The following is a 27743-nucleotide window of genomic DNA, read 5'->3' as shown; positions in this document are numbered from 1 at the left end:
CAGTAGTGCTATTCCAATCATGACTTCACATCAGCAGTTCTATTCTAATCATGAATTTACCTTAGTAGTGATGTTTCGATTATGAATTTACATCAGCAGTGCTGTTTTAATCATGATTAAAAATCAGAAGTGCTGTTCTAATCATAAAGTTACATCAGCAGTGCTATTCTAATCATGAATTTATCTCAGCAATGCTATTCTACTCATTAATTATCATTAGCAGTGCTATTATAATGGTTAATTTACCTTAGCAGTGCTGTTTCAATCATAAATGTACCTCGACATTGCTATTCTAATCATGGATTTACCTCAGTAGTGCTGTTTCAATCATAAAATTTCCTCGACATTGCAATTCTAATCATGGATTTACCTCAGTAGTGCTGTTTCAATCATAAATTTACCTCGACATTGCTATTCTAATCATGGATTTACCTCAGTAGTGCTGTTTCAATCATAAAATTTCCTCGACATTGCAATTCTAATCATGGATTTACCTCAGTAGTGCTGTTTCAATCATACATTTACCTCGACATTGCTATTCTAATCATGGATTTACCTCAGCAGTGATGTTCTAATCATGACTTTACATCAGGTGTGCTATTTAACGGCTCATTTACCCTTAGCAGTGCTGCTTTAATCATGAATTTACTTCACTAGTGCTGTTATAATTATGACTTTAGACCAGCAGTGCCGTTCTAATCATAACTTTTCCTCAGTAGTGCTGTTCTAATAATGAATTCGCCTCAGCAGTGCTACTCTATTCACACATTTACTTCAGAATCCAGTGTTGCTACTGTTATCGTATATATGTACCTCAGCAGTACTTATGTCACGTGTGAGAAGTTTATACAAAGAAATCCTGCCGGTCGGTCCATGTTGGAGGAGGTACTAGTATTCACCGTCCTGGTATTGGGGCATCACTAGTGATAGGGGGAGTCCTAATGAGTGGGTTGGTAATTGGTCGTGTAAATTGGGGAGAAAATGGAAAAAAAAAAAAATAATAAAATGATTAAAAAAAGATAAAAAATATATATATTTTTTTTTTTACCCAAGCCAACTGAGCGTCTTAAGCAGAAAAAATACATTCCATAAAAAATGATTCTTGAATTCTAATGGAGGTAAAATGTTAAATTAATTGTGAAATTGGTTTTAGGTCATATCGCTCAGCACTAATGCCCCGCGGGGTTGTTGACAGAGTGTGTGTGTTGAGTCTCTGTTGCTGTACTATTTGTATTGAGGTAATAGATTTTTACAGAGGATTTGATTGACTGGGGCATTCCCTGTGGTGTGTTATTAGTTTCCAGGAAGCAAGTGTTTTCACTGTGCAATAATGACACACACACACACAATCATACTCCTGTCCTCAGCTCACCTGTTCCATGTTGTCAAGGTGACTACATAACCTTGCTGTCTGCTGTGTAAAGATGATCCACACTCACACTCACACACACACAATTCTGTGGTGTGTGTTTACCTGCAGCCTGAGTGAATGAATGAATGAATGAATGGGACATGAGGTCATCATTGGTGCATTAATCAAGTAGCCTGTATCTACTGTATTAGTGTACCTGGAACAAATGGTCAGATTGTCCTAATGTAACCATCTATAGGAACATTGTTAAAAATAATGAAAAAAACACTTTATGGGCAAAAGTATTGGGACACCTGCTAATTCATAGACCACTGAAGTTTTTTGTCACTTTGTAGTCGGCGCCATGTTGTTTATGCCCATATTTGGGGTTCTGTGTCTAAGAGGTTCAGATCAATGAAAAAAATTAATGGGCTTTTCAAACACTGGCCTCTGTTACTTCTGTGGTAAAGAAATATGTTCAGAATCCTGTATGTTTTATTCTGTGTACATTTTACTCCTAAACATCACTGGATCCTCTGAATTACGAGACCGTTTAAAAGTCGTAATGAGAAAAATGCTAGTTTTAAGCTAATGCTACAGCGCAGCTGCAGGAATCGGCGGGGGACTCTTTTCCGTGCAACACCAGCGAACTCTGGCTAATTCGCGTTTTGGATTATTATTATTCTTCACAGAGGATAAATAAAGGATTTAAACAGGTGAAACCTCTGTCAGTAGGGTGATGTTAAGCAGTGTAGACTGTGTTAGAGCTTAAAAAAAAAGATAATAAGAGAAAGTGAGCTTTTACTGTTCAGGAGCAGCACTTCCCCAAAGGGTTGATTATTTAGTTACGTCATTAGCTTATTACAGCACACCTGACCCAAATAATCAACTAACAACTAACTAATCAACTGACTATCTGCCCTCACTGAGGCGAGCTGTGGGATAGAGCAGGAAAACTAGCCAGACAGAGTTACTCCAGAAACACAGAGCTAACCCAGCTAACTGAAGAACTATAGAGTCTAAAATACTTAAAGTAAAAATGCTTAATATACTAAAACATTGAGCCAGAAACACCAAACATCTAAACATGTTGGATCAGCTGTGTGTAATATGCTGTCAACATACAGCCGGAGTTCGCTGGTGTTGCATCGAAAAGAGTCCCCTGCCCATATCTGCAGCTGCGTTGTAGCATTAGCTTAAAGCTAGCTTTATTCTCCTTACAGCTCTTAAACAATCTCGTAATTTAGAGGATCCAGTGATGTTCAGGAGTAAATTGTACACAGAATAAAACGTACAGGGGTCTGAACAGATTTATTTACCACAGAATGTGACAGAGACAGGTTTTAAAAAAGCCCATTGATTTTTCTCATAGGGAAAAAAACACTTAGACACGGAAGCCGCATGAGAACTACAGAATGACGTACACCTTCAGTGATGGTATAGTTACTTTGAAAAAGTAATCGGATTACTGATTACTGATTACTCCCATAAAAAGTAACTTAGTTACTTTATGGATTACTTGATTTTAAAAGTAACTAAGTTACTTTACAAGTATAAAAAGTATAACCAGTTTTGCCAATACTCCCTTTATTGGAAAATGCATTTTTAACAGCAACAATGTATCTCTAGACATTTAAAGTTGAACTATTTCCTGAAAAAAATAAGTTTTTTTTACTAAAAATAAAAGACCATTTCTCTTGAATTAACTTAACATAAATATTTTTTTAATAAAAAATAAAATATGGTCTTTCTTGATTTTACTAAACATAAATACTTGTTTTTATAAAAAATATATAAAATAAAGAAAGTCTTTCTTGACCTGACATATTTAACACTGTAAAACTGAATATTGAACCTGTTGTTCTCTGCAGGGCAGCAAGGAGTGGTTTTATAAAACAAAACCGTGTATATGGTCTAGACCAGGGATCACATATATGCGGACTGCGGTCCGGGTCCGGACCCAGACGTTGTCCAATACGGACCCAAATCAATAAACTACTGAAAAGGATTTAATTCTGACAGCATTCATTTAAAGCGTCAGAACTTTTATTTCTTTACGGTATGTGCGCTCTGCGGCACAGGAAACTTGCAGACCAATCACGTGTGGTGTAAAATCTTCAAACGCTCTCCTCTGCCAATCAGATCTGTGCAGGCCGCTGCCCTGGCTAGTGAATTGGGACGCGGCCGGGGAAAAAACGCCTTTATAAAGAGATAGGGAGCCCGAGAACTGGCGGAAAAACGAGAACAGGCGGAAACTAAAGACACGCCCAGCGCGAGAGAGAGAGAGAGACCGGAGAGAAATGTAAAGTTAAAGGGGGGATGGGGAAGGGAGCGCGGTGTGTGTGTGTTTGTGTTTTAAGGTGCTGAATTTAAGGTAATTCAAAAAGAAAGAAATATGAAAAAACATTGAATGAGAAGGTGTGTCCAAAATTTTAACTGCTAGTGTAAGACAAAAATGTCCATGTCTCTAACAGGCCAGGTTTGATGGAAAGGCTGTAAGAGTCTTTGCCCAGTTTATGGATTTATTTTTCTATGTGTGTGTGTGTGTGTTTGTGTGTGTCTCATAGTCTGTAAATGATCAATTACTGGGCAGTATAGTTGAATCATAGACTGTGTATAGCTGGACAGAGCATCGCCTCTCAAAAGTGAAGCCACCACAGGTCGGGCGGCCCCTGCTGTTCGGTTTCAGAAAGCAGTGTTACCCCACCCATCCCCATAGGTTTCAATGGCAAAACAGACAAATTTCAATCTCGTTTTTTTCTAATATACTGTAATTCTACCTCCTTTATTTAAATGCAACAGCTAGTGTAACCTCTGCTTATATTGTCAATTTTTTATATCCCCACAGAACTCGTTTTTTTAAACGTTATTCAGCTCTATTCAAAAAAGGTGTGGTTATTGTAAAAGGGCTGATTATGGGCGGGACCAATAACAGACCGTCAGCTCCGCTCCGCTCCGCTCTGCAGCCTGTGACCGCGAGGCAGCCCTCAGGGGCGGGGTTATTTAAATGAGTAGGCTGCTCTCCACAGTCTTTCTTCCTCCTCTGGTCTCTACTGCACAGACTCGGGTATCAGAATCGCCAACATGGCGGAAGATTTTGGCTTTATTTTCATTGAATGAATGGAAACGGCGACACAGCGTCCATCTTTTTTTGCAGTCTCTGAGTTGAATTGACTGAGTTGACTGAGTTTGAAACAAACTATGGCCTAGAACACACGTCCCCTGGGCTGGAGCTCTGATAGATACATGTGTGTATATGAGTGTGTCTGTATATATGAGTGTGTGTGTGTGCTATTCTATTCATGGCTGTCCTGCCTCTGTCCTCTCCCTCGTTCCCTCTCTTCCTCTTCCCAGCTTCAGTGGGATGCCTGCACACTTCTCTCTTCCTATTTTTGTCCACCTTTTCCTTTGTTTGGAGCGTTCCTGCCGTCCGTTGCCGCTTTTCTGTTGGTAAACTGCTGACAGCAGGAAAGCCGAGGGCTGTAAAGGATGTTTAAAGTGAACTGTGTGTGTGTGATATATCAGTATAATGGCTTTTGGCTGATTATCCGGATTTCTTAGCATGAGGCAACAGTGCAGTCGTGCATTTGTAAGGCCGTAGTCTCTCGTAAGCGTCTTGTAAATTCTGTAAATATTTATAGCTTCTTTTAATAGATGTGTGGGATTACTGTTCTGTTTGTTGCTGCCATAACTCTTCAGCTTGATTCATGTTTAATCATGTGTCTCTGCATCTGTCTGGCTAAGTGCCCGGCCATCTGTCTGTCTTTCTGTCTCACTACTCACTATTACTTTATTTATCTACACCAATCTGTCATAACATTATGACCACCTGCCTAATGTTATGGAGGTTCCAATTTTGCCCCAAAGAAAAACAGTCTGATCTGTCAGGGTATGGACTCCACTAGACCCCTGAAGGTATGCTGTGGTATCAATCAGCACTACTGAGGTAAATGAATCATTAGAACAGCACTGTTAAGGTGAATTCATGAACAGAATAGCACTACTGAGGTTAATTCATGATTAGAATAGCAGTACTAAGAAAACATTATGATTAGAATACCTGCCTAAGGTTACGTAGGTTCCAATTTTGCCAGAAAAACAATCCTGACCCATCAGGGCATGGACTCCACTAGACCCCTGAAGGTATGCTGTGGTAGTAAATCTTTTAGTTCTTTTAAGTTGCAAGAAGGAGTCTCAGTGGATCAGATTTTATGTTCAATTCTGTGCTCAATGCTCTGTGCTGGAGAGTTTGGAGGCAAAATCAATACCTAGAACTTGTAGTTGTGTTCCTTAAACCATGTAAAACTAGCATCCACATGAATGGCAGAACCCAAAGTTTCCTAACAAGCTATGCCTTTTTCAGGGCTGTATGATATCCATATATTATGATTTTATGACTACAGATTGCAGATTATGACTGCATTTTCCTCAGATTTGCATTTAACTTAGATAACCTAGGTATTAAACCCACGACCTTGTAGTATATGATCAATAACTCAATGGTTCAAGAGGAGCAGCTTGAAGAACCTGGGTATCAAACCCACAACCTTGTGGTTTCCGATCAAAAACTTAATGGTCTGACAGTGGCAGCTTTGGGAACCTGGGTATTAAACACACAACTTAATGGTTCGACAGTGGAAGCTTGGAGAACATGGGTATTAAACCCACAACCTTGTAGTTTATGATCAACAACTCAATGGTTCAACAGTAGCAGCTCAGAGAACCTGTTTAATAAACCCACAACCTTGTGGTTTGCGATTAATTACTCAATGGTTCAACAGTAGCAGCTCAGAGAACCTGTTTATTAAACCCACAACTGTGTGGTTTGCGATTAAGAACTCAATGGTTCAACAGTAGCAGCTCGGAGAACCTGCTTATTAAACCCACAACCATGTTGTTTGCGATGGATAATTCAATAGTCCAACAGTGTCAGCATGGAAAACCTGGGTATTAAACCCACAACCTTGTGGTTTGCATTCAATAACTCAATGGTTCAACAGGAGAAGCTTGGATAACCTGGGTACTAAACCCACAACCTTCTAGTTTATGATCAATATCTCAGTAGTCCAAAAGTGTCAGCTTGGAAAACCTGGATATTCAAGGAGATTTTAAACCCGTTGTGATTTATAATCAATAACTTATTGATCCAATGGTGGCAGCCTGGGAAACCTGGACATTAAACCCACAACCTTTTAGTTTATGATCAATAACTGTACCACCACTGATAAACGCAGCCCACTGGCCTATCAGCTAAATAATACACTATTTACTTGTAGTTTTTTTGTCTTTAATTGCGTAGTTGGCTCTAACTATGTTAAATTAGAGTTTAATTCAAACAGTGTTTGCTGTGAGCGGCGTAGCCTCCCCTCAGGGAGAGACTATACACTTTAATGGTGTTGAATATGCTGTAAATGGCAGTGTGAGTGTCTGAGTGGCTATTCATTTCCATTCGTGCTCCAGACCTCCAGGCTGTATTCCCATAGCCTGAGACTGGCTCTGCTCCACTGCACAGCCTTCTTTCTTTTCTCCATTAACTTTCATCATTACAGCTCCATAGGGAATTCAGACAGAGCATGAGATCTAACCCTTTTTTTCTCTTTCTCTCTCTTTCTCTCTCTCTCTCTCTCTCTCTCTCTCTCTTTTTCTGTGTCATATACACACACAGTTATTTGCCATGTGTCTCATCAAACCATATCTGTCAGCTAATCATTACATATCACCGCACGAAACCCGGCACCCGGGCATCTGTTGCTATAACGACCCGCGGCTACACGACTCGGCCAAGATAGAAGAGACAAATGAGCTTTCTGCTGTGGACACTTTTTTTTTTTGTTTGATTGTTGATATATCTTGTCCACACCAGAAACTTCTATCTATCCGAGTGTCTTAGTTAATTTATTAAAACATTTTATTGTAATAAAATATAATTGATTTTGGCTGTTGAGGTGATAGTGGTCCAGCAGGCTAAGTGCTGCCACTATGATCGGGAGATCGCCAGTTCGAATCCTGTTCATGTAGCTCGCCATAGGCTGCCGGAGCCCTGAGAGAGTACATATGGCCTTGCTCACTCTTTTGTTGGGTAGATGGCACTCTTTCCCCTCATCACTGCAAAGGGTGATTGATGTTGATCAGCACAAGGCTTCTGTGAGCTGATGTATCAGAACCGAGTCGCTGCACTTTCCTCCGAGAGCGCTGTGATGCTACTTGGCAATGATTCATCAGTTCAATCAGCAGTTCGAGAAGAGATGGTGGCTGACTTCACATGTATCACATGAAGGAGGCATGTGCTTCCTAGTCTTCACCCTCTTGAACACCAGGAGGGTGAAGACTAGGAAGTCACTAGTGATAGGAGGAGTCCTAATAAGTGGGTTGGGTAATTTGCCGTGTAAATTGGGGAGAAAATGTGAAGAAAATTAGAAAAAAAAATATGTGTAATAGGAGAGTACATCATATAACCCATTAGTAGTACAATTAGCAGACTAATTATGATGATTATGATCTGTGGATAGCTGTTTTTTCTCTCTCTTGTAAAGTTGCTGTTTTGGAGATACTTCATTTTCATTGGACATTGATGATTTAATCCTTCAAAATGTGGTGAAATAATAGAAAAGGAAGACATTACCACCAAAGACCTTAATAATGAGGAGACAAGACACTGACTGATGTATGATATGATTTCTAGTAATGCTAAAGATTGTACCTGTTTGTGGATAAAATCCCGCCCTTCAACAAAAACAGCCAATCAGCACAGAGGAGAGTTTGTGTGCTGGTAAGGAGGCTGCCCACAGCTGTGGAGATCTGTGCAGGCGCAGTAGCCATCACAAAACAAAAAAAATCACTTTTTTGTGCATTTTGAGAGCCAGATGTTTCAAACTGTCCATGAAGTTTTCGTCAGATTTTTTCAGTGATTCATAATATGTTGTGTAAATGATGATTAGACATTCATTTTAGTGCCTGGCCATTTTAGTGGCTGCTGAGTAAACTGACTTGCCTATAAAGACTTTGTTCCACCTAGTGATCATCCGATTAAAGCTAAGTAAAGCTAATCCTTTCAGAATCTTAACTGGTTCTTGGTAGCTGTGGCTTACAAATGAGCACAGTTAAGGCATGACCATAGTAAAGGTGTGTGTGTGTGTGTGTGTGTGTGTTTCTAAAAGCAGGACAGACAGGTACTCTGGGGGTTTTCTGCTTGACTGCTTCATTAATTCTTTAATCAGGCAATTTTAATTGAGCCTCTCTGAGTAAAGAGAGCCTCTGTGTGTGTGTGTGTGTGTGTGTGTATGTGTGTGTGTGTGTTGGAGAATGGTTTTCAGGTCACCTTCTGCTGCATTTCTCAGCTCAGCATCTTTGTGAAGAATTTGTGGGTGTGCTCCAGATGTGGTTCATTGGGGTCATTTGTATATAAATATATTCACATATTACAGACAAAAGTATTCGGACACATTTTTCTTTGTAACGGTCTTTTAAGAAGAGTTTATCCATCATGATTCAGTATATTTCAATATATTACAGTGCTTTAAGCAAGATAATGTGTTGCATTGTTTTGTTTAAATACAATTTTGTGAGAACTCATAGTATAAAAACACCATAACCAGGAGCTTCAGTTTAGATCTCCAGCGCTAAGGCTGGAGCAGTATTAGCATTAGCCACTAACAGCACTAAGCGCTAGGTCTTTCGCGGCTCAGAGACTAGTATTATCGGCCTCTAGCTTGCACGTTTACCGAGTTAAAACAAGGTAAGTGGGATAAACCACTAGGTGAGACCTGCTTAATTAGAAGGAAAACCCATGTTCCTTACTAGTGTCGCATAATGCACCTAATCTGGTGCACTTTATGTATGAAAATAGACCAGAAAACTTGTTATTCAATCAAAACAGTGGGATCTGAAGACATATTAAAACACTGTTATCTAGATCTCATGGTTTAAACACAACACAGAATAACACCCTTCTGACACCAATCTTTATAGATATAGCCTAGTCTCGGATTATACTATAGGGTTAGATGATATGTCTCTAAAATAATATCCCAATATTTAATTGGGATATATATATATATATATATATATATATATATATATATATATATATATATATATATATATATATATATATATATATATATATATATATATGTTACAGTGTCCAAAATGCCTGTCTCTACTACGCTTGTAGTGGGGTAAATTTCCCATCTATGTTTAGCAACCTTACTGAAGCTCAGCGATTACCTGTTGAAAAGAAAAATAGCCAGCTCTCCTATGCTGTTGTCTATACCTGGCAACCCTGAATGTGGAAATGGGACTGTGGTGGTTCCTGATGGGCAGGTTCAGAGACTAAAACCCGCACAGATTACCATGATGTACAGCACAGTTCTAATAAGAAAATACTGTCTGAAGCTCTCCTGAAACCAGCTGACAGAGCTTTATATCAGCATGTTTCCTTAATATCGGATGATACATTCTGATCATTTTACTTATTTTCAGTTACTACAAAAAATATGACCCCTAAAGTTTTTTAACAGTTTAAAAGTAAGTAGTAGTAACTTTAGTTTGATTTAGTTTTTTTATATTTTATTTAAATTATTAAAAAATACCCTTAAATAAGATAAAATAAGACAACTTTTAAGAAAGAAAACTGCTATTATCACAATATGGATTTTTAAAACTATGGTATTACTGTGTATTCATATTATGATAATAGCAGTGTTCTATTTTAAAGCAGTCTTTTGTTTACTGTGAAGCTTTCTTTAAGGGTATTTTTAAATAACTAAAATGTAATATTTTTACAGAATCAGACAAACGTTACTACTGCTGTCTTAAACTAAGTTACTGAGTTATTTTAATACTGCTTTTATCACAGTATGGGCTTTTAAAACTATGATATTACTGTGTAACAATAGTATAGTGTATAGGATAAGATATGGCACACCCCAACTTCCCAATATTTTGAATGGAGATTTTCCATAGAAAGAAAGCTGTATGGGAAAAACTGCCATATAGTGTATTTATAACCCTTGTAACTGTTTATATCCTCCATATTGTTGCTGAGTGATGTGGCGTGTCCAGCAGTCTGCACTTTAGCTTCATTCTTTCGTCAGCCTCTGCTCTGCTGGGGGATCACCGCTGGGACTGTCTACAGAACCAGCTGCCTCGATCAGTCAGGACCCAGTAGGGGTGAAAGTAGCCGGGCTTTCATGAGTTTTAGTCATTTGATGACCATAAACTGATGCTTTATTAAAAAAAAAAGAAAGAAAATAAAATCCCCAGACACACTTTTCCACGTTTCCAGTCTCTGTTATGATATATAATACACCCAAACAAAGAGATTTGTAAGGAGTGTGTGTGTGTGTGTGTGTGTGTGGACACACTGGGGATCATGCCAGGCTGGTGAACTCAGGAAGTCTCTCAGTTCCAGGAAAAGAATGACATCATTCCTGTGCTGCTGATTGGTTGGTAGATGAGGGGAAATCCCTGTTCTGATTGGCTGCAGCCTCTTGTTCTGTCTTTGGGATTTTCCACTTCCTTCCACTACCAAACAAACATCTACATGTCACTCCTCAAGACCACTGGAGTAAAATTCTAATCTATAAGTTTACAACACATGGACAAAAGTGTTGGGACACATGTTTATTCATTGTTTTTTTCTGAAATCACGAGTTTTAAAAGAGTTGTTCTGGCTTTTATTGGAGTAACTGTCTCTACTGTCCAGGGAAGACATTTAATTAGATTTGAAGAAGCTCCACAGTAGTCTCAGTGCTGGGGGCTTTATGTATAGACTTTTACCCTACTTCTGGCATTAGGCATTGTGCCAGTTAGCTTTGTCATCATATTGCTGTGCTGCTGATTGGTTGGTGGATGAGGGAAAACCCCTGTTGCGCTTGGCTGTAATTTGCCACTTCCTCATATTTTCATTTCTTGTTCTTGATTTGGGATTTTCCACTTCCTCCCTCTTCTAAAAAACTGAAAAATGTTGCTTTTTAACTTGTTTGCACTGAAAAAAAGACAAATGTATTTCGACACCAGCTTATCTATTGTTTCTTTTCAAAGACAAGTGTAAGTTCAATCAGGCGGTTGGATAATCACCAGCATCCTGTACTTCACTGCTGCTATTTTTGCTGCAATCACTCGTATTTGTCCCTGAAAAAGGTCTTTATATTAGGGCTGCAACGAATCATTATTTTGGTAGTTGACTAATCTGATGATTATTTTTTCGATTAGTCGACTAGTCACCGATTATTTCTGCCATGTCCTCCATCTTTAAAAACAATAGAAACAGCTGAACATGAGATTTAAAAGGCATTTAAATGTATAGATGTGGTTTAAACGCAGAAACTATTGATATTTAGTGAGTAAATATGAAATCTGTTGTGTTTGGGCACTTTCGGAGACACAGACTGAGTGTTAACTATGTGAGTAAACCATTTACCCATCTCCCATTGCGCTTCTGTCCCCAGCACTTTGTGTAATGTGGATTAGTCGACAATGAAATGTATAGTCGACAAATTTAAATAATCGACATTGTCGATTATATCGACTAATTGTTACAGTCCTACTTTATATACATAATATATGAGATATTATTTGTACTATTTCGCCCAGACATACTCCTGTGCTGCTAAATTGTCTGTTGTGTTTGGCTAAAGCCTTTTTTTTTTTAAATTGTTGTTTTTAAATTTTATGTATTTATTCAAGATTTACCGCTTTTCACACTTGAAGTTTAATGTTGTGTGTATTAGAGAGAGTTTGTGTGTGGCCTTTATACTTTTTTCGGGTGTTTAAATGCTTTTATAATTCATAGATCAAAAATGACATATAAGACAATATTTGTACCCTAGTGATGTACAGCCCACATGGAAACATAAGTAACAAAAACAAAGTATCACTCTTTCTAATGATGGGGTACCTTTAAGAAAAGTCATAAAATTTAAAGTTGGAAAAAGATAGTTTGAGGTCATTTTTCTACAGCTAAACTTGGTAGCTGGTCACTTTTGACCGGCAAGACAACACAAAGGTTCATGGCACGGATGCAAGGCCTTGCGCAGGGTGTAACATAGGGTTCTTGGTCTTTTTAATCTACTTACTGCTCTTTAGGTTGTTGGTACTCAAGTTCTGACCTATGTTATTTTATATTTAGCATTATGTTGAGCATATTTTATGCTCTTCGTCAATAAAACTGAGTTTAAAACCACACTTTAAAAAAGAAACAATGATTGTTTTAGTGTGTTCTAATCAGTATGGCTCTTTCTCTCGTCCTCTCTCTGTCTCTCACACCAGATGTTTGTGGTGGACAAAGCAGACAGCTCCAGCTGTTCACTCCACGAGTTCAACATCACTGGCTCAACCTATGCTCCAGAAGGACAAGTGTAAGCACACACACACACATGCACACACATACATATACACACCCTTTAATCCTGTACTAAAAACCAGTCCTGCTGTTCTGCGTCATTCACCCTGGTTAACACCGGTACTCATTTGTCAGTCTGGTCTTTGTGTTTTGAGTTTTGAGATTAAGTTTCTGCTTCTGTTCTCTCAGGCTGAAAGGAGTTAAGCCAGTACAGTGTGGGGACTTTGATGGTCTTCTAGAACTGGCCACTATCTGCTCCATGTGTAATGACTCTTCTTTGGACTACAATGAGGTCAGTGTGTGTGTGTGTGTGTGTGTGTGTGTGTTGGAAATGCACATTTTAACAGTTTGAGTGATTTGAATGTCAGCGCCTGCAAACAAATAATATTCAAATATTGAAATATGCAGAAACATTAACATTTATTTGTTTGGTCTGTCTAACGCAATGCATCCTGGGATGCCCTGTGAATATTCCTCAGGGATGCCATCTGAATATTTAACTGTAATATTTAGGAAAGTAAAAGGTGCAGGTAGTAAAAAGTACCAGGCAACCACACATCAAATCTGCCACATACCATCAGCTGCCGGAGCCCTGAGAGAGCACAATTGGCCTTGCTCTCTCTGGGTGGGTAGATGGTGCTCTTTCTCCTCATCACTTGCTGCACTTTCCTCCGAGTGCGCTGTAATGCTATTTAGCAATGCTGCATCAGCAGCAGTTCAAAAAGAAGCGGTGGCTGATTCACATGTATCAGAGGAGGCAAGTGCTAGTCTTCAACCATCCTGGTGTTGTAGCATCAGTAGTGATAGGGGATATACAGCTAAATGGGTGGGGCAATTGGCCTAGCTAAATTCGGAGAAAAACAGGAAAAAATTAGGAATAAGTAAATTAAATAAATATATATTTACATTTAATTTAATAAACACATTTCTTAGTATGTTACACATATTTCCTATTGGCCTCTGAAATCAGTAGTAACTTCGCTCAGTATCAGCCCCTAAAAAACTGATTGAACACGGTTGTAAAGGTAGACGGATTGTAGTTATAATTGACTAAGCAATGGATGTATTTTATAATTTTGCAATTTTGTCCAGAGTTACCCATTGTCACTGTAGATCAGTAGATCTACAGAAGAATAACCCAGTTTATCACCTTTTTGCAGCTGTTCTTAGATTTAGTTGTTTCACTTAAATTAAAACAAGAGTTTCAGCAGTGACAGCTTAGTGAAAACTGTGTATTGATCATTGAAAATATCAGTATTGTGATATGATGCATTGGTTTCATTTACAATCTGTTATCCATATATTTATTAAAACATAGACGCTCTAAATTCCCTAGACTCTATATCAGGGGTCCGTAATTAAGTTTGTCCGCGGGCCAAATATTTTTCAAGCCATTATGTGGCAGGCCACAAAAAAATATTCTGTTTTGGAAAATTAAGTGTAATGGGATGGAGTGGTACAAACTAGTAGCTCTCCAGCCCAGAGGGTTGTTGAACCCAATTGCAGAACAGTTGATCTCAAAGCAGGTAAACCCAAGAAGAAAGAAAAAAATATATGAAACAGAACAGACCGCTCCTCACACGGCATCAAATCCGTGTTGTCAGGGTCGCGGTACAATACACTACCGCTGCCCCGGCTAGTGTATTGGGACACAGACGGGAAAAAAACGCCCTTATAAGGAGACAGGCTAGTGAATTGGGACACAGCCGGAAAAAAACGCCCTTATAAGGAGATAGGGAGCCCAAGAACGGGCAGAAAACTAAAGTCACACTGAGCGGGACAGAGAGACAGGGGAGATATGTAAACAAAAGCTCACCAGAAGACAGAATCTGTGGTGAAAGAAATTGGTTGTGAAATTCTGTGAAACTGACACCAATAAATCTAGATCTAATCTAAATTAACCATAATCACAGATTTTTTCTTGTTTAGGAATATTTTATCCTCTTCAGTAACACAGATGCCTTGAAGTATCATAGAGAACTGTCTTGATGTATTGATAAATTGAGTATCACAGAATTACAGAATTGTGATATCATTGTTATCATGGGCAACAAATTGTTATAATATCATATCAGGAGATGCCCTGTGATTCCCACCCCTACAACCTTGTGATCAATAAACACTAAACTTTTAAAAAGGGACACAGAATTGACTGCTTGTGTCTTGACAATCTCTGTGGATGTACATCACAACATATTTACAAATTTCCAGACTGTATACTTGCTTTTATATTTTAATTTTATTCATCATCATCGAGGTAAAAATAAACTCACGCATCAGCCTTACTCTGCTGGTGTGAATAAAGTTTAATTCACACTAATACACTTCACACACTCTGGCAAAGTGACTCCTCCATCCTACACAGTGACTTCACCAACCCACACCCTCCTGCTCTCCACACACCTCCTCACCTCTCCACTTGCTCTCAGCCCATGACCTGTTTTACCTGTTTGGCTCGCATTTCTCATATCCCTGGTATTAATGCAACCATGTTACACAACACTGTTGTGTGTGTGTGTGTGTGTGTGTGTACATGTGCTGGTGGAGCAGTGAACCAGGCAGGTTAACACAGTCCTAAGGGCTTCTATATCCTGCTCTGGTGTTTATGTAGCCAAATGAGCCAACCCGTCAAATCTCCATATTGACATAAATAAAATAAAATATTGTGGCCAAAATGTTAGAATATTAGAACATTAAAAAATTAGGGATCTAATAATGTGCAAATTAGGATTATTTTAGGTTGAGACTCTGTGTTACTTGGAGAGTCACTGTCAAGACCAAGATTTAGTAGTAGTTGAGTCAGATTAAACCCACAGTCTTCTGGTAGTTAAGTCATAGTTGAGACCAATACAATTAAAATCACTACAGTCAAGACCAAGCCAAGGCCAGGACCTCAACATATAGATTCAGAGTCATGCGTTGTGATGCTCATTGCTATCTTACGCCCCATCAACAGTCTTATTTTCATGCCTTGCGCCCATGCCACTGAAATAGTGTTTAGGAGTATATTTTCACTGATGGGTGTGGTGGTCTGAAAGTGAGGTGTGTTCAGGTAAATTTCTTGTGTGTTTATATCTTGGCGACTGGAAATACACTTGGTGCACTGGTGCACCACTGACTGATTAAAACCCTGACAACAGTCAACACTCAGCCGCCCAATCCTACCTTAGCCATGCAGGAGCACCTTGGGGCGTGTACACCCACGCTACTTAAAAACACACACAAGCACTTCAAAGCACTAAACCAAATTTGATCTCAAAAAAGAATAAAACATTACATTACTGTTCCCTTAAATTAGCTGCTAGTGTACCTTCACAGCGTGAATGCGCAGGTCAGTATGTATTCCTTGCTGAGAAGCACAAAAGCACAACGCTGTTAAGATACAAATGCACCAAAGTCAGAGCTCACCTGGCTCTTAAAGGCAATGACAACTGATACACTGATTGGTTTATTTCACATACGCCCGCCCAGCAAGGCGTATTTCTGCGGCCCCTGTTACCAAAGACACACCAACATGCCCTAAATCCAGCTGCGCTTTCCGCAATTAACAAATGGGCTATAGATCGATAAAATAGTGCCCCAAGACTTGTTGTCCAGTCAACATCCATACCTTCTAGGATCTAGGATGAATCATGGTCAAGACTTTGTAATAGTTGAGTCAGACTAAAGACCAAGACTTTGTAGTTGTCCAGTCCATCAGACTGTGAGTCTGGGTCAAGACCAAGACTTTGTAGATTCCAAGTCAAGACCTAAACCCCAGCTACCTGGAGCCTCACTCAAATCTTGTGAAAGACATTGTGATAGTCGAGTCAGAGTCCAAGACCAAGATCTTGTAGTAGTCAAGTCAGAGTCAAAACTAGGGCTGGGTATCATTTTAAAATTTTAATTTGCTTTGAATTTGATACAAATACCCAAACAATACTTTTTCAATACCTTTTTCTAAATTGTAACCAAAAAACACAAAAAGCGATAATTATTCTCACACAGTTATTTAACAGCCAACCTGAGTAACCTCATTATCATACTGTTACCAGCAGAGGCTCCATCTTTCTGGATCTTGTTTGAGCAAAACAATAGACATGATTATGGCGCTTCATTAAGAAAAACACAACAGCATTACTTGTGCTGTTAAAATAGTATAAATCTTTTCTTTAAGCAAACTGCTGGATGCATTTCAGATTTTAAGATTTCTTTTTAAGAAATATCAGCATTAAATTAAATTATATTTAACTTGGTGTTCTCAGTCACTTAAAAATTCATTATAATCATGATTCATTTATTTAAATCATGGTAGTTCCCTGGATTTTTGGCGACAGAGTTTGTGTGCGTCAAAAAAAAAAGAATTGTTAAGACTTTTCGGTACTTGGTAGTACTGAGACATTTCGGTTAGTACCTTTTTGGTATCAAATTTTGATACCCAGCCCTAGTCAAGACTAAGATATTGTAGAAGTCGAGCCTTGTAATAATATACTTTAAAAATCCAAGACTTTGAAGTTATTGAGTCAGAGTCAAGCCCAAACACACTTTGGAACTGTGTGTCTGGTTATGGTCCTCGCAGCACAAAGCGGGTAAGAAGGCCCTCTGTGTGTTTCTCTTCTTGTGTAATATCAGCAAAGGGCAATATTGTGATAACAGTTAAAGGTTAGACTATGCTAATATGAGCAGGCAGGTGTGCCTTTCTGTGGAAGACTGAAATGTACTCATTTACATTTGCAAATAGACTTTAAACATTTAACCTGAACTTGAAGAGACACTGCAGAGCAGGTTAGTGTTCTCAGAAATACAAACAAAAGATTTGAAATGTCACATGTTCAAATTACTTGAGTTTACTTGGCTTTATCCACCTTTAAGCTTATGGAACCTGGTGTACTTCATTCAATTAGCCTTTTTTAATTATTCATTTACTTTACTTATACACAGCCATTATTGAAGAAAAAGTTTTTTTTCAATGCAAATTATGCAATAGCTAATCATTTCTGAAAAAGTGGATGCAAATGCGAACACAGGGGTTTTGGTATGAAACTCTTACTAAACTTACTAAATCAACAGTGATATATAATAGGGTGTGAAAAGTGGTCACAGTGAAAATCACAGTAAAATCTGATTTAATTAATTAAAGGACTAATTTGACCAAGCATGTCCTAAGCAGTATCTGCTAATTAGCATGATTTCCTTTATATAAAAAATGAACTAGTTTTAAAGTGCAACAAGATCACTGAGGACAAGACAAGATCAAGATCTCAACATGCTGACTCTGAGTCAGTTTCTTGAGTCAAAGTCGAGACTTAATATAAGGTCACATTGGGTCAGTTTTCTGGGCAGGCCTTGCCTTAAACAATATTTAAAAAAGAAAAAAAAAAAACAATATTTTTTTTCTTCAGTCCAGCCTAGGCTTAATCCATGTCTAGGAAACTGTCCCATAGAATCTGAGTCGTATTCAAGACTTTTTAGTTGTTTTTTAAGTTGCATTGTAGTTATTTTCTGGACTATTTTCATACATAAGGTCCACTGGATTATAAGGCACATTATGCAACACTAGTAAGGAACATGGGTGTCACCATGTTTCCCTTCTAAATCAACAGATCTCGCCGCTGGGTGGTGGTAGGAGGTAACTAAGCTAGGCTAAGTAAACAAAACTGTAATTCTTTAAAAAATATATATTTTAAAGTCAAACGAGCGCTGGACGTTATTCTACACAGATTTCTCTCCTGAAAACTGTTTATTTACGTGAGTAAAGTGCTTCCGTTTATTTGCAGTAAGCTTAGATTTCCAAATTTCCACCAAGGCTGGGTGCAGCAGCTTTAGCATTAGCGGTTAGTGCTAGACAGTGCTACACTGAGGAACCCTGTGTTCTAGTAAGCCAGGGCGATATTAACTATAGGTTCGTCCCACATAGCTTGTTTTAACACAGTAAACGTGCAGGTTACAGTCCAATATACTCACTTCTTAATGGAGAAAGAGTTAGTGCTTAGCGCAGTTAGCAGCTAATGCTAATACTGCTCCAACCTCAATGCTGGAGAAACTTCACTGAAACACCTTTACTGCACTTAAAAACCTGACTAGTAGGATTTATACATAAGGCGCACTGGATTATAAGGCGCACTATAGATTTTGGGGAAAATTAAAGATTTTGCGTGCACTTTATAACTGCAAAAATATGTACGTAGAAAATTATGATTCATAAAATATTAGATATCAATAATTAATGGAAGTTTGCGCCCAATTAGAGAGTATATCTAAATGATAAAATGTTTCTTCTCCCATTAGCCAATCAGAGTGCAGAGACTTTGCGTTGAACTGACCTCACATTAAATCCTTTATAATTAAGTATTCCTAACCTACTTGCTTAGAGTCTGAGATAAGACATCAGGACCAAGGCCTGTTTTGAGAAAGAAGAGTTTTTTTTTCTGGTTATAATCAGATACCAGTAGTTTAATTTGATCTAGAAACAGCTGTCTGACCATGAGAAGCATCTTCCATCACATCTTCCACTTCTATTATCTTGATTTTCCTTTTCATTTCCATCTGAGATGACTGAGGAGATCAGCTTTCTCATCTAAGAGAAGGTTCTTCTGTTTCCCTGTGGAAACTTGGCTTTGTTTTCTCACTGGTCTCCCTGGTGGCCTGTATCTGCTTGTGTGTGCTTTGTGTGTGCACGCGTTTGCATTGTGTGCACGTCACTTCTAACCATGTTCCTGGTGTTCCCTCAGGCTAAAGGAGTGTATGAGAAGGTGGGGGAGGCCACAGAGACCGCGCTGACCACTCTGGTGGAGAAGATGAACGTCTTTAAGACTGACCTGTCCGGCCTCAGCAAAGTGGAGAGGGCGGGAGCATGCAACTCGGTAAGAGGAGAGCAAGGGGAGGAATCTGCAGATAGAAAGATAGATGGATAGAAGGATGGATGGGAGGAGTGAATTAAATTTATAGTGCTATAAATCTCAAGAAGAACTAAAGAGTATAATGGGTAAGCACCAGGTGATGAACTGCAAATAGATAGAGGCTGAGGAGTGATGAAAAAGCACCGACGTGTTAAGAGAGAAGCCACTAATAAAAAGGAAGAATGGGATATAGAGGAAGACAAATGTGAAGAAATGACATTACAGAGCTGCAGAGTTTCTGAAATAACTATAGAAGGATGATTATATATTTTACCTCATATGCAATTATGAAACGATTTTTAAAAAGTTGCCCAAGTAGCTCAGTTGGACTGTTGTTGGCATGCCACAGACTGGATGGAGAGATTTATCTGGATAGGGTTTTTTTATTGAACAATGAGAAGCTGGAATGAAAACAAGCTAAAATGAAACAGGAGTAACGAGGCTATTTTTAAAATGTAAGGAGTACACTGTAAGCCAGGATAAGTTGAATTTACTTTAAAAATTTGAGGAAACCGGTTGCCTTAAAAAAGTTAAGTAATGGATAATGAAAACTTAAGTTAGCATAACTTAGAACATCAAGTTATTACAACTAAAGGGAAAGTTGATTTAACTTTTTTATTTTTGTTATAAGACTGTAAGACCGGACAAGTTGAGTTTACTTAACATTATTAAAGCAGCTGGTTTGCTCAATTTTTTTAAGTTATGGGGAATGAAAACTTGAGTTAGCAAAACTTAAAACATCAAGTCATTACAACTAAAAAAGAAAGTTGATTTAACTTTTTATTTTTGTTATACTGTAAGACCGGATAAGTAGAGTTTACTTAACTTTTTTAAGGGAGCCTGTTTGCTCAATTTTTTAAGTAATGGGGAATGAAAACTTGAGTTAGCATAAATGAAAACTTCCAGTTATTACAGGTGAAGGTGAAGTTGATGTATTTCTAAGAGAGCCTAGGGGACTCACTACACACTGATGGTGAGTGTTAGTTAGAAACTGTTGGACACACCCAGTATGCAAATAGATTGTGACAGAAGCCAATGGAAAAGAAGCTGTTAATGGCAACAGAATAAACTCAGTTATTGTAAGTTGGCTCAACTCAAAGATCTCAGTTTGAATAGTACAGTATATGTGCCCACAAATGTTCAACTAACTCAAAATAGTTGAGTATTGTTTAGAAATATGCAATTGTATGTAACACAGACTTAAATCATTTAAGTTTTTAACAACGTATGGGTTTACAGTGTGGGAAGTTTAGATAATTGTGTGAAAATGTCCATTTGAAAATTTCTATTTTAGTAAGGTTAAGAAATATTTGTACTTTGGTACTTAACCCTCTAAATACTGTTCCTTTAAAAGATATTGCCACATTTTAGCTTGTTTTCATTCCAGCTTCTCATTGTTCAATAAAACCCTGATCGCATATGAGGTAATTATATTTGCGAAGGAGCTAGCACTTAGCGGCACAGTTAGCAGCTAATCCTAATGCTGCTCCAGCAGTGCTAGCCAGAGTTAGCAGCAGGCTACAGGCCGGTAATACTCACCTCTGAACGGTGAAAAAGCTAGCGCTTAGCACAGTTAGCGGCTAATGCTAATTCATACATAATGCGCACTGTCAATTTTTGGAGGAAATTAAAGGATTTTAAATGAGCCTTAAATTGAGAAATATAAATGAAGATATAACAATCCCAGGTTTACTTTTTGAAGTAATATGCAAAAATGTTCTAACAAGAACAAGCAGTACTGTTGTTTTGTTTTCGTCTCAGCTGGCTGCTCTGCTCTGTGCTGCACTCTCTCCATTTCACATTATGATCTGAAACAAATAATGACTTCCTCTCTTTGTTATAAATCAGCTGAATGTCAGATTGCCTTATTCCTTTTAAGGCTTGACTGATATGGACAATTTGAGCCTAATACCAATATTAAGAAGCTAAAAATAAATCATATAACTGATATTGGACAGTGTAATTGAATAAAGCTGAAATTATTCAGTTCCTCAACAGAAACTGATCAGACATGGCTCATCAGTACTAATGTACAAGTATGGGCATCTTGCTGGATTGGGAACAGTCTTGAAAGTCCAATCTGATTGTGTAACAAATCTCGCCCAAAATAGCACACACTCACACACACTTGCACAGTATGATGTAATGGGGTTAGCTGTGTATGTCTTTCTGTGGGGTAGTTTAAGGAGTTTAAGTTGTATGATTTTTAGAAACTCATCTTTAGTGAAGTACTTCAATTATAAATGGATTATTATAAAGTTCCACAGTACAAGTTTTAGGCACCAAAGCAAATTACACTTTGTACAATACTGTAGTTTATTTTTTTTTATTGGACAGTTTTTACCACACAGAATTGCTGTATTAGGAATTAAAAATCTTAATGAGTATATGTACCTTAGTATTACTGTATGTCATTAATTTTACCCTTTTTTATTCAATTTACCAATACATAAACATAGTGTAATGCTGTATATGTGTTTGACAACTGTGCAAAAATCAGATTTTATGTTGTTTCTGCCTGTCCAGACTATCAAAAATCCACCTGGAACTAATCTTGATATAAAAAATCAGATTTTATGTTGTTTCTGGCTGTCCAGACTATCAAAAATCAATCTGGATCTGATCTAGATATAAAAAAAATCAGGTTTTATGTTGTTTCTGGCTGTCCAGACTATAAAATATCAATTTGGACCTAATCTAGATATTAAAAAAAAACAGATTCTATATTGTTTCTGGCTGTCCAGACTATCAAAAATCAATCTGTATCTAATCTAGATATGAGAAAATCCGATTTTATGTTGTTTCTGGCTGTCCAAACTATCAAAAACAAATTTGGATCTAATCTAGATATTTAAAAAAAAAAACAGATTTTATGTGTTTTTTGGCTGTCTAGACTATCAAAAATCAACCCAGGCCTAATCTAGATTAAAAATATATATTTTTTATATTGTTTTTGGTCACATCGCAGTAACTTCTTCTTGTATTTACTTTCTTGCTCCTCCCCAGACTGATCTGACCAATCAGCAGAAAGAATGTTCTCACACGATTTGTTCATTAACCAAAACTCTTCGCTAACTTATTCAGACCAAACAAACTTTGTCTTTAGCTTCTGCGGGAAATGCCAAAAGTCATGGGACATAATGGGACACAATATTAGCCAGTTTCTATGCATGTGAGGATGTACTAATGACTATCTATCTAACTATAGTTAAAATAACTATAGTGACGTATATCGACTGTTTCCTGGAACAGTGGGCAACCCTAACCCTCCCCCTCCCTCCCCTCCCTCCCCTTCCTCCCCTTCCTCCCCTGAGGGATTGATTCAGCGAGTTCCCGAGAAGGAGTGAATGACCAGCAGCTCTGTCTTTTTTCCACTGACCCCTCCAAACGAAGGCCACGCAAATCCCTCTCTCCTCCAGAAAAAGAAACGACGCAAAAAAAGCCCTTGGTGACACCGGCTCCCAGAGGCAGAGCATAATATTTAGACAAGCGGGCAAGTTTATGAAGAGGTTAGCTAAACTCTGAGAGAGAGAGAGCTCTGAGACAGTGTATTCCTCTATTCCTCTGGTTTCAGCAGTGTGACGAGGAGCTCTCGCGCTGTATAGACTGAAGTGGACAGCTTTTAAACACGTACGTAAAGTGTCCTGACGTCAGAAGCAGGGTTATGTATACCGAACCGCTGGTAGGACTTAACTAGCTTTACAGCCCTGTGGTGGTGTTTAGGAAAAAAAGAGCCTTTGTTTTGTTTTGCATTATGCCTTTTATCTGGACATCTGTCAAGTGGCCTTTTCTGAGGTAGCGTATCATCGGCTCCCATCACAGACTCACTGGAACTACCTGTTCTCAAGTGTTGAGCACGCTTGCCACCTAGTGGTGAAAAGCACTGTTGAAATGATGGTTAAAACAATTGGACTGTCCATGTAATATTTATATTGTATATTAAAATACTGCGTTTTCAGACATCTGTAGCATACAGTCTGTACCTACATTTTAAATAAGCTGGCATCTATTATATAATAACGGTTCTGTCAAGCTCTGCTTAAAATGGCAATTAAGTGCAGGTTTTTCAAGAGTTTTAAATGATTAAATATAAGAAATCCATTTATATCTTTGTTTATATTGTTTAAGGCTTTTTGAAATAATGTCAGCGTTTAAAGCTGTATTTAACTTTGTGACCAAATTTAATAATGAGCCGACAAAAAAATTGCTCTAGAAAGATTAGAATAAAATCTTTTTGCATTGACTTGCATCGACCATTAAAGTTTTTTTCCTTCTCTTATAAAGTTGACATGATGTAGAACCAATATTTTGTCCAACTTTGAGAAAAATAAGTTTACATCTAAAGTTTGCAGTTGCATTTTAATCTGATTTGAAGTTGATTCTGAGGGCAAATCAAATTTTATGTTGTTTCTGGATGTCCAGACTTTCAGAAATCAATTTGGATCTAATCTAGAAATACCAAGAATCAGGATTTATGTTGTTTGTGGCTGTCCAGAATGTCAAAAATCAATCTAAATCTAATCTAGAAATACCAAAAATCTGATTTCATGCTGTTTTAGGCTGTCCACACTACCAAAATTAATTTTCGATCTAATCTAGAATAACCAAAAATCCGATTTTATATTGTTTCTGGCTGTATAGACTTTCACAAATCAGTCTGGATCTAATCTAGAAATATAAAAAAATCGGATTTTATGTTTTTTCTGGCTGTCAAAACTCAAAAAACAATCTAATCTGGATATACTAATAATCAGATTTTATGTTGTTTCTGTCTGTCCAGAATACCAAAAATCTGGATCAATCTGGATCTAATCTACATATTGCAAAAATCTGATTTTTTTTTTATTTCTGGCTGTCCAGACTTTCAAAAATCAATCTGGATCTGATTCATAAGAAAAATCAGGTTTGGGCTGACAGTCTGAATGAGGAAGTGCATCAGAAACGTTCAGTGTGTTTATTTAACTGCTGCAGTTCCATGACTCTTGTTCCCTCTATCTTATGTTAAAGCTCTCTCTGTGGGTGAACCTGGTGGCGTGTTAAAGCCAAGCAGATTTGAGGAGACTGCTGCTGCTGCAGTATGGAATAGAGCCTGTCACTGGCAGCTTTCACCTTTTTCATCTGTGTGTGTAAATGGGTGTGTGTGTGCCAAGAGCTCACCACCTGGGTCTGACAGGTGGCCACAAACAGGCCTGACTACAGGCCACCCCCTCGAGAACAGCTGAGAATGACTCAACACACACTGCTTCACACCGACACACTGTTCATTTAACTCACTGTGACCCTCCCTCTACCTCTCTCTCTCTCTCCATCCTTTCCTCTCTTAGGTAATCAGGCAGCTGATGAAGAAGGAGTTCACTCTGGAGTTTTCCCGGGACAGGAAGTCCATGTCTGTGTACTGCACCCCGACTAAATCAGGCTCCCAGAGCAAGATGTTCGTTAAGGTACAAACCCCCTTCATCTAAGGGCCGATCCAGCTGTTCCTCAAAAAAAAAAAAAAAAATAGAAACCTCTTAAAAATGATCAGTTTCTCTGATTTTACTTTTTATATGTGTACGTTTGAGTAAAATCAACATTTTTCTTTTATTCTATAAACTACTTGCAATTTTTTCCCCCAAATTCCAAATAAAAATATGGTCACCCTGGTGAAAAAAATATATACTTAATTGTACTTAAAACATATTGAGAAATGTTTAAGTATGCTGTAAATATACAGATACATAACAGATTTATGTGCTTGCTTAAAATATATTAAAAGTACATTAATATTATGCTTTCATCAAATGTATAAAAGTAAACTTTGATCATACTTTTTAAAAGTACAGTATAGTGTATTTAAAAAGTACACTTTTAGTTTAATGAAATTCAATATACTTCTAAAAAACTTATTTCCAAAGTGCTTTTGTACATTTTTAGCATTTTAGTGTTAAAAACAGCTGTTACAGGAGTTCACTTTAAGTACAATGTATCATGTGACTTTTTAGAAAGCAAATTAAATTACACTTAAACAAAAAAAAATAAAATATTAAAATATATTTTCATACTCAACGAAGTATAGCACTAGAAGTGTGCTGCTCACAAAAGACAGGAACAAGAAGCACATTTGTACTCTAATGTAAATATAGATCACTTATATTTAACATTAATTCTTAGTACATTTCTAATATACCTGGTGTATAATAAATAGTGATATAGTTGTAATAATCATTAAATTAAATTATAATTTTACTGTAAGCATATTTAAAATATGGGGTTAAATACATGAAGTAGTTTAAATGTTTAAATGTTACTTAAGTATATTTAAAATAGTTCTATTTTAGTACAGTTAAGTACACTTAACATAATTTAAGTAACAAAAAAGTTGTTCCATTTTGGCACTCTTTAAATATACTGATTAATAATGTGGCTACAGGTACACTTTAGTGCACTATAGCATAATAATGCTTAGTATACTTTAATCTACTTTTGTACTTTTCACTAGGGCATTTAAAGCATTCATTTGCAGAAAATGAGGAATGGTAAAAAATAATAATAATAAAAAAGATTGCAGATACTCTCCACCAGTCTTGCACACTGCTTTTGGGTGAGCTTACTCCACTCCTGGCACAAAAATACAAGCAGTTCAGCTTTGTTTGATGGCTTGTAACTATCCATTTTCTTCTTCATTACATCCTCGAGGTCTTTAATGAAAGAGAAACTGGCCCTAATGTTTTGAACATCAATAATATCATAATCAATAATAAATGCATTTAATTTCTTTAAGCAAGACACATATGTGCAAATGCAAACATTCAGCTTGTCTAGTCCCTGTAGAGAAGTACTGCCAATAGAATAGGAGTCTGGAGCAGATAAATAGCACTATACTCTATAGGGGTATAAAGCTCCTCTGAACCTCATTTTGCTGTGGAGCAGTGGTGAACCTTCAGCATCCTGACCTCACAAATGCTCGTGCTGCTGAATACAATCAAATCCCCACAGCAATGCTCTGCTCCACACTCTGGTAGAATGTATGTTCTGGACAGAACAGACAAAAACAGGTTAAACTCCAGAGGGCTAAGCGCTACCACTATGATCAGGAGGAGATTGCCGGTTCGAATCCTGTTCATGTAGCTTGCCATCAGCTACCGGAGCCCTGAGAGAGAACAACTGGCTTTGCTCTCTCTGGGTGGGTAGATGGCGCTCTCTCTCCCCACATCTCTCCAAAGGGTGATGTCGATCAGCACAAGGCTGCATCTGTGAGCTGGTGTATCAGAAGCGAGTTGCTGCGCTTTCCTCTGAGCGCGCTGTGATGCTACTATATCAGCAGAAGTTTGAAAAAAGGCGGAGTCTGACATCACATGTATCGGAGGAGGCATGTGCTAGTCTTCACCTTCCTGGTGTTTTGGGACGTTACTAGTGATAGGGGGAGCCCTAATGAGTGGGTTGGATAAAAGTTAAAAGTTGAAATTGATTCTACTGTTGATTCTTACTGTTCTGTCTCATACAGGGTGCTCCAGAGAGCGTGATTGACCGGTGCACGCATGTGCGGATCGGCTCAGGGAAGGCGGAACTGACTATCGCTGCAAAGGAGGAGCTGATGAGCACCATTAGAGACTGGGGCACAGGCAAGGACACCCTGCGCTGCCTGGCTCTGGCCACACGGGACACGCCCCCTCGAAAACAGGACATGGACCTGGAGAACGCGACCAAGTTCGCAGCGTACGAGGTGAGGGAGGGGGGGGGGTCATCGAGTGCGTCTTTATGAGCAATATTTCACAATTACAATCATATCTTACGTTCAGAGAGGACATTATTTTGAGTTAAATGTTTGGAATTAAGGGTTTCAGTCATATTAAACCAATTTGCCTGCAGATGAATGTAAACAATTAGCCTAATTATATTATATGGGAGTCCTGTGCAATGTCACCACCTTCATTGCGTTCAATGGTGGGAATGGTCGGAAGCTATTAGCAGAGTGATCTGAGTTGAGACGTGCCCAGAATGAACAGGGTTATAAAAATGAAGAGATTTAAACAAACGTTATGATGAAACTAATGTACAGAATTTGAATCTAGATGAGTTATTGTGAACATATTGCAAATAAGCAATAAAATGAATGAGGTTAAAGAAAGTCACAATGACCTTTGGGATGTGTATTAGGTCTGAAAGCAGGGACAATTCTAGCCAGACACTG

General features: G+C 38.0%; 1 protein-coding gene across 2 annotated transcripts in view; it reads left to right on the top strand.

Annotated features, from left to right (window-relative positions):
- atp2a3 (ATPase sarcoplasmic/endoplasmic reticulum Ca2+ transporting 3) overlaps positions 1-27743 on the top strand; it is a 146785-nt gene that overhangs the window by 101900 nt on the left and 17142 nt on the right. For both annotated transcript variants that reach the window (XM_007228597.4, XM_007228598.4), the window contains exons 9-13: positions 12623-12711; positions 12885-12987; positions 19406-19537; positions 24898-25014; positions 27057-27275. In XM_007228597.4, the coding sequence (XP_007228659.1) occupies positions 12623-12711; positions 12885-12987; positions 19406-19537; positions 24898-25014; positions 27057-27275 (660 nt within the window). The remainder of the gene's footprint in view (positions 1-12622; positions 12712-12884; positions 12988-19405; positions 19538-24897; positions 25015-27056; positions 27276-27743) is intronic.

Source organism: Astyanax mexicanus, chromosome 1 (genome assembly GCF_023375975.1).
Source record: "Astyanax mexicanus isolate ESR-SI-001 chromosome 1, AstMex3_surface, whole genome shotgun sequence".
NCBI lineage: Eukaryota > Metazoa > Chordata > Actinopteri > Characiformes > Acestrorhamphidae > Astyanax > Astyanax mexicanus.
The sequence above is the reverse complement of the archived record's forward strand: the minus strand, read 5'-3'. Positions and strand labels throughout refer to the sequence as shown.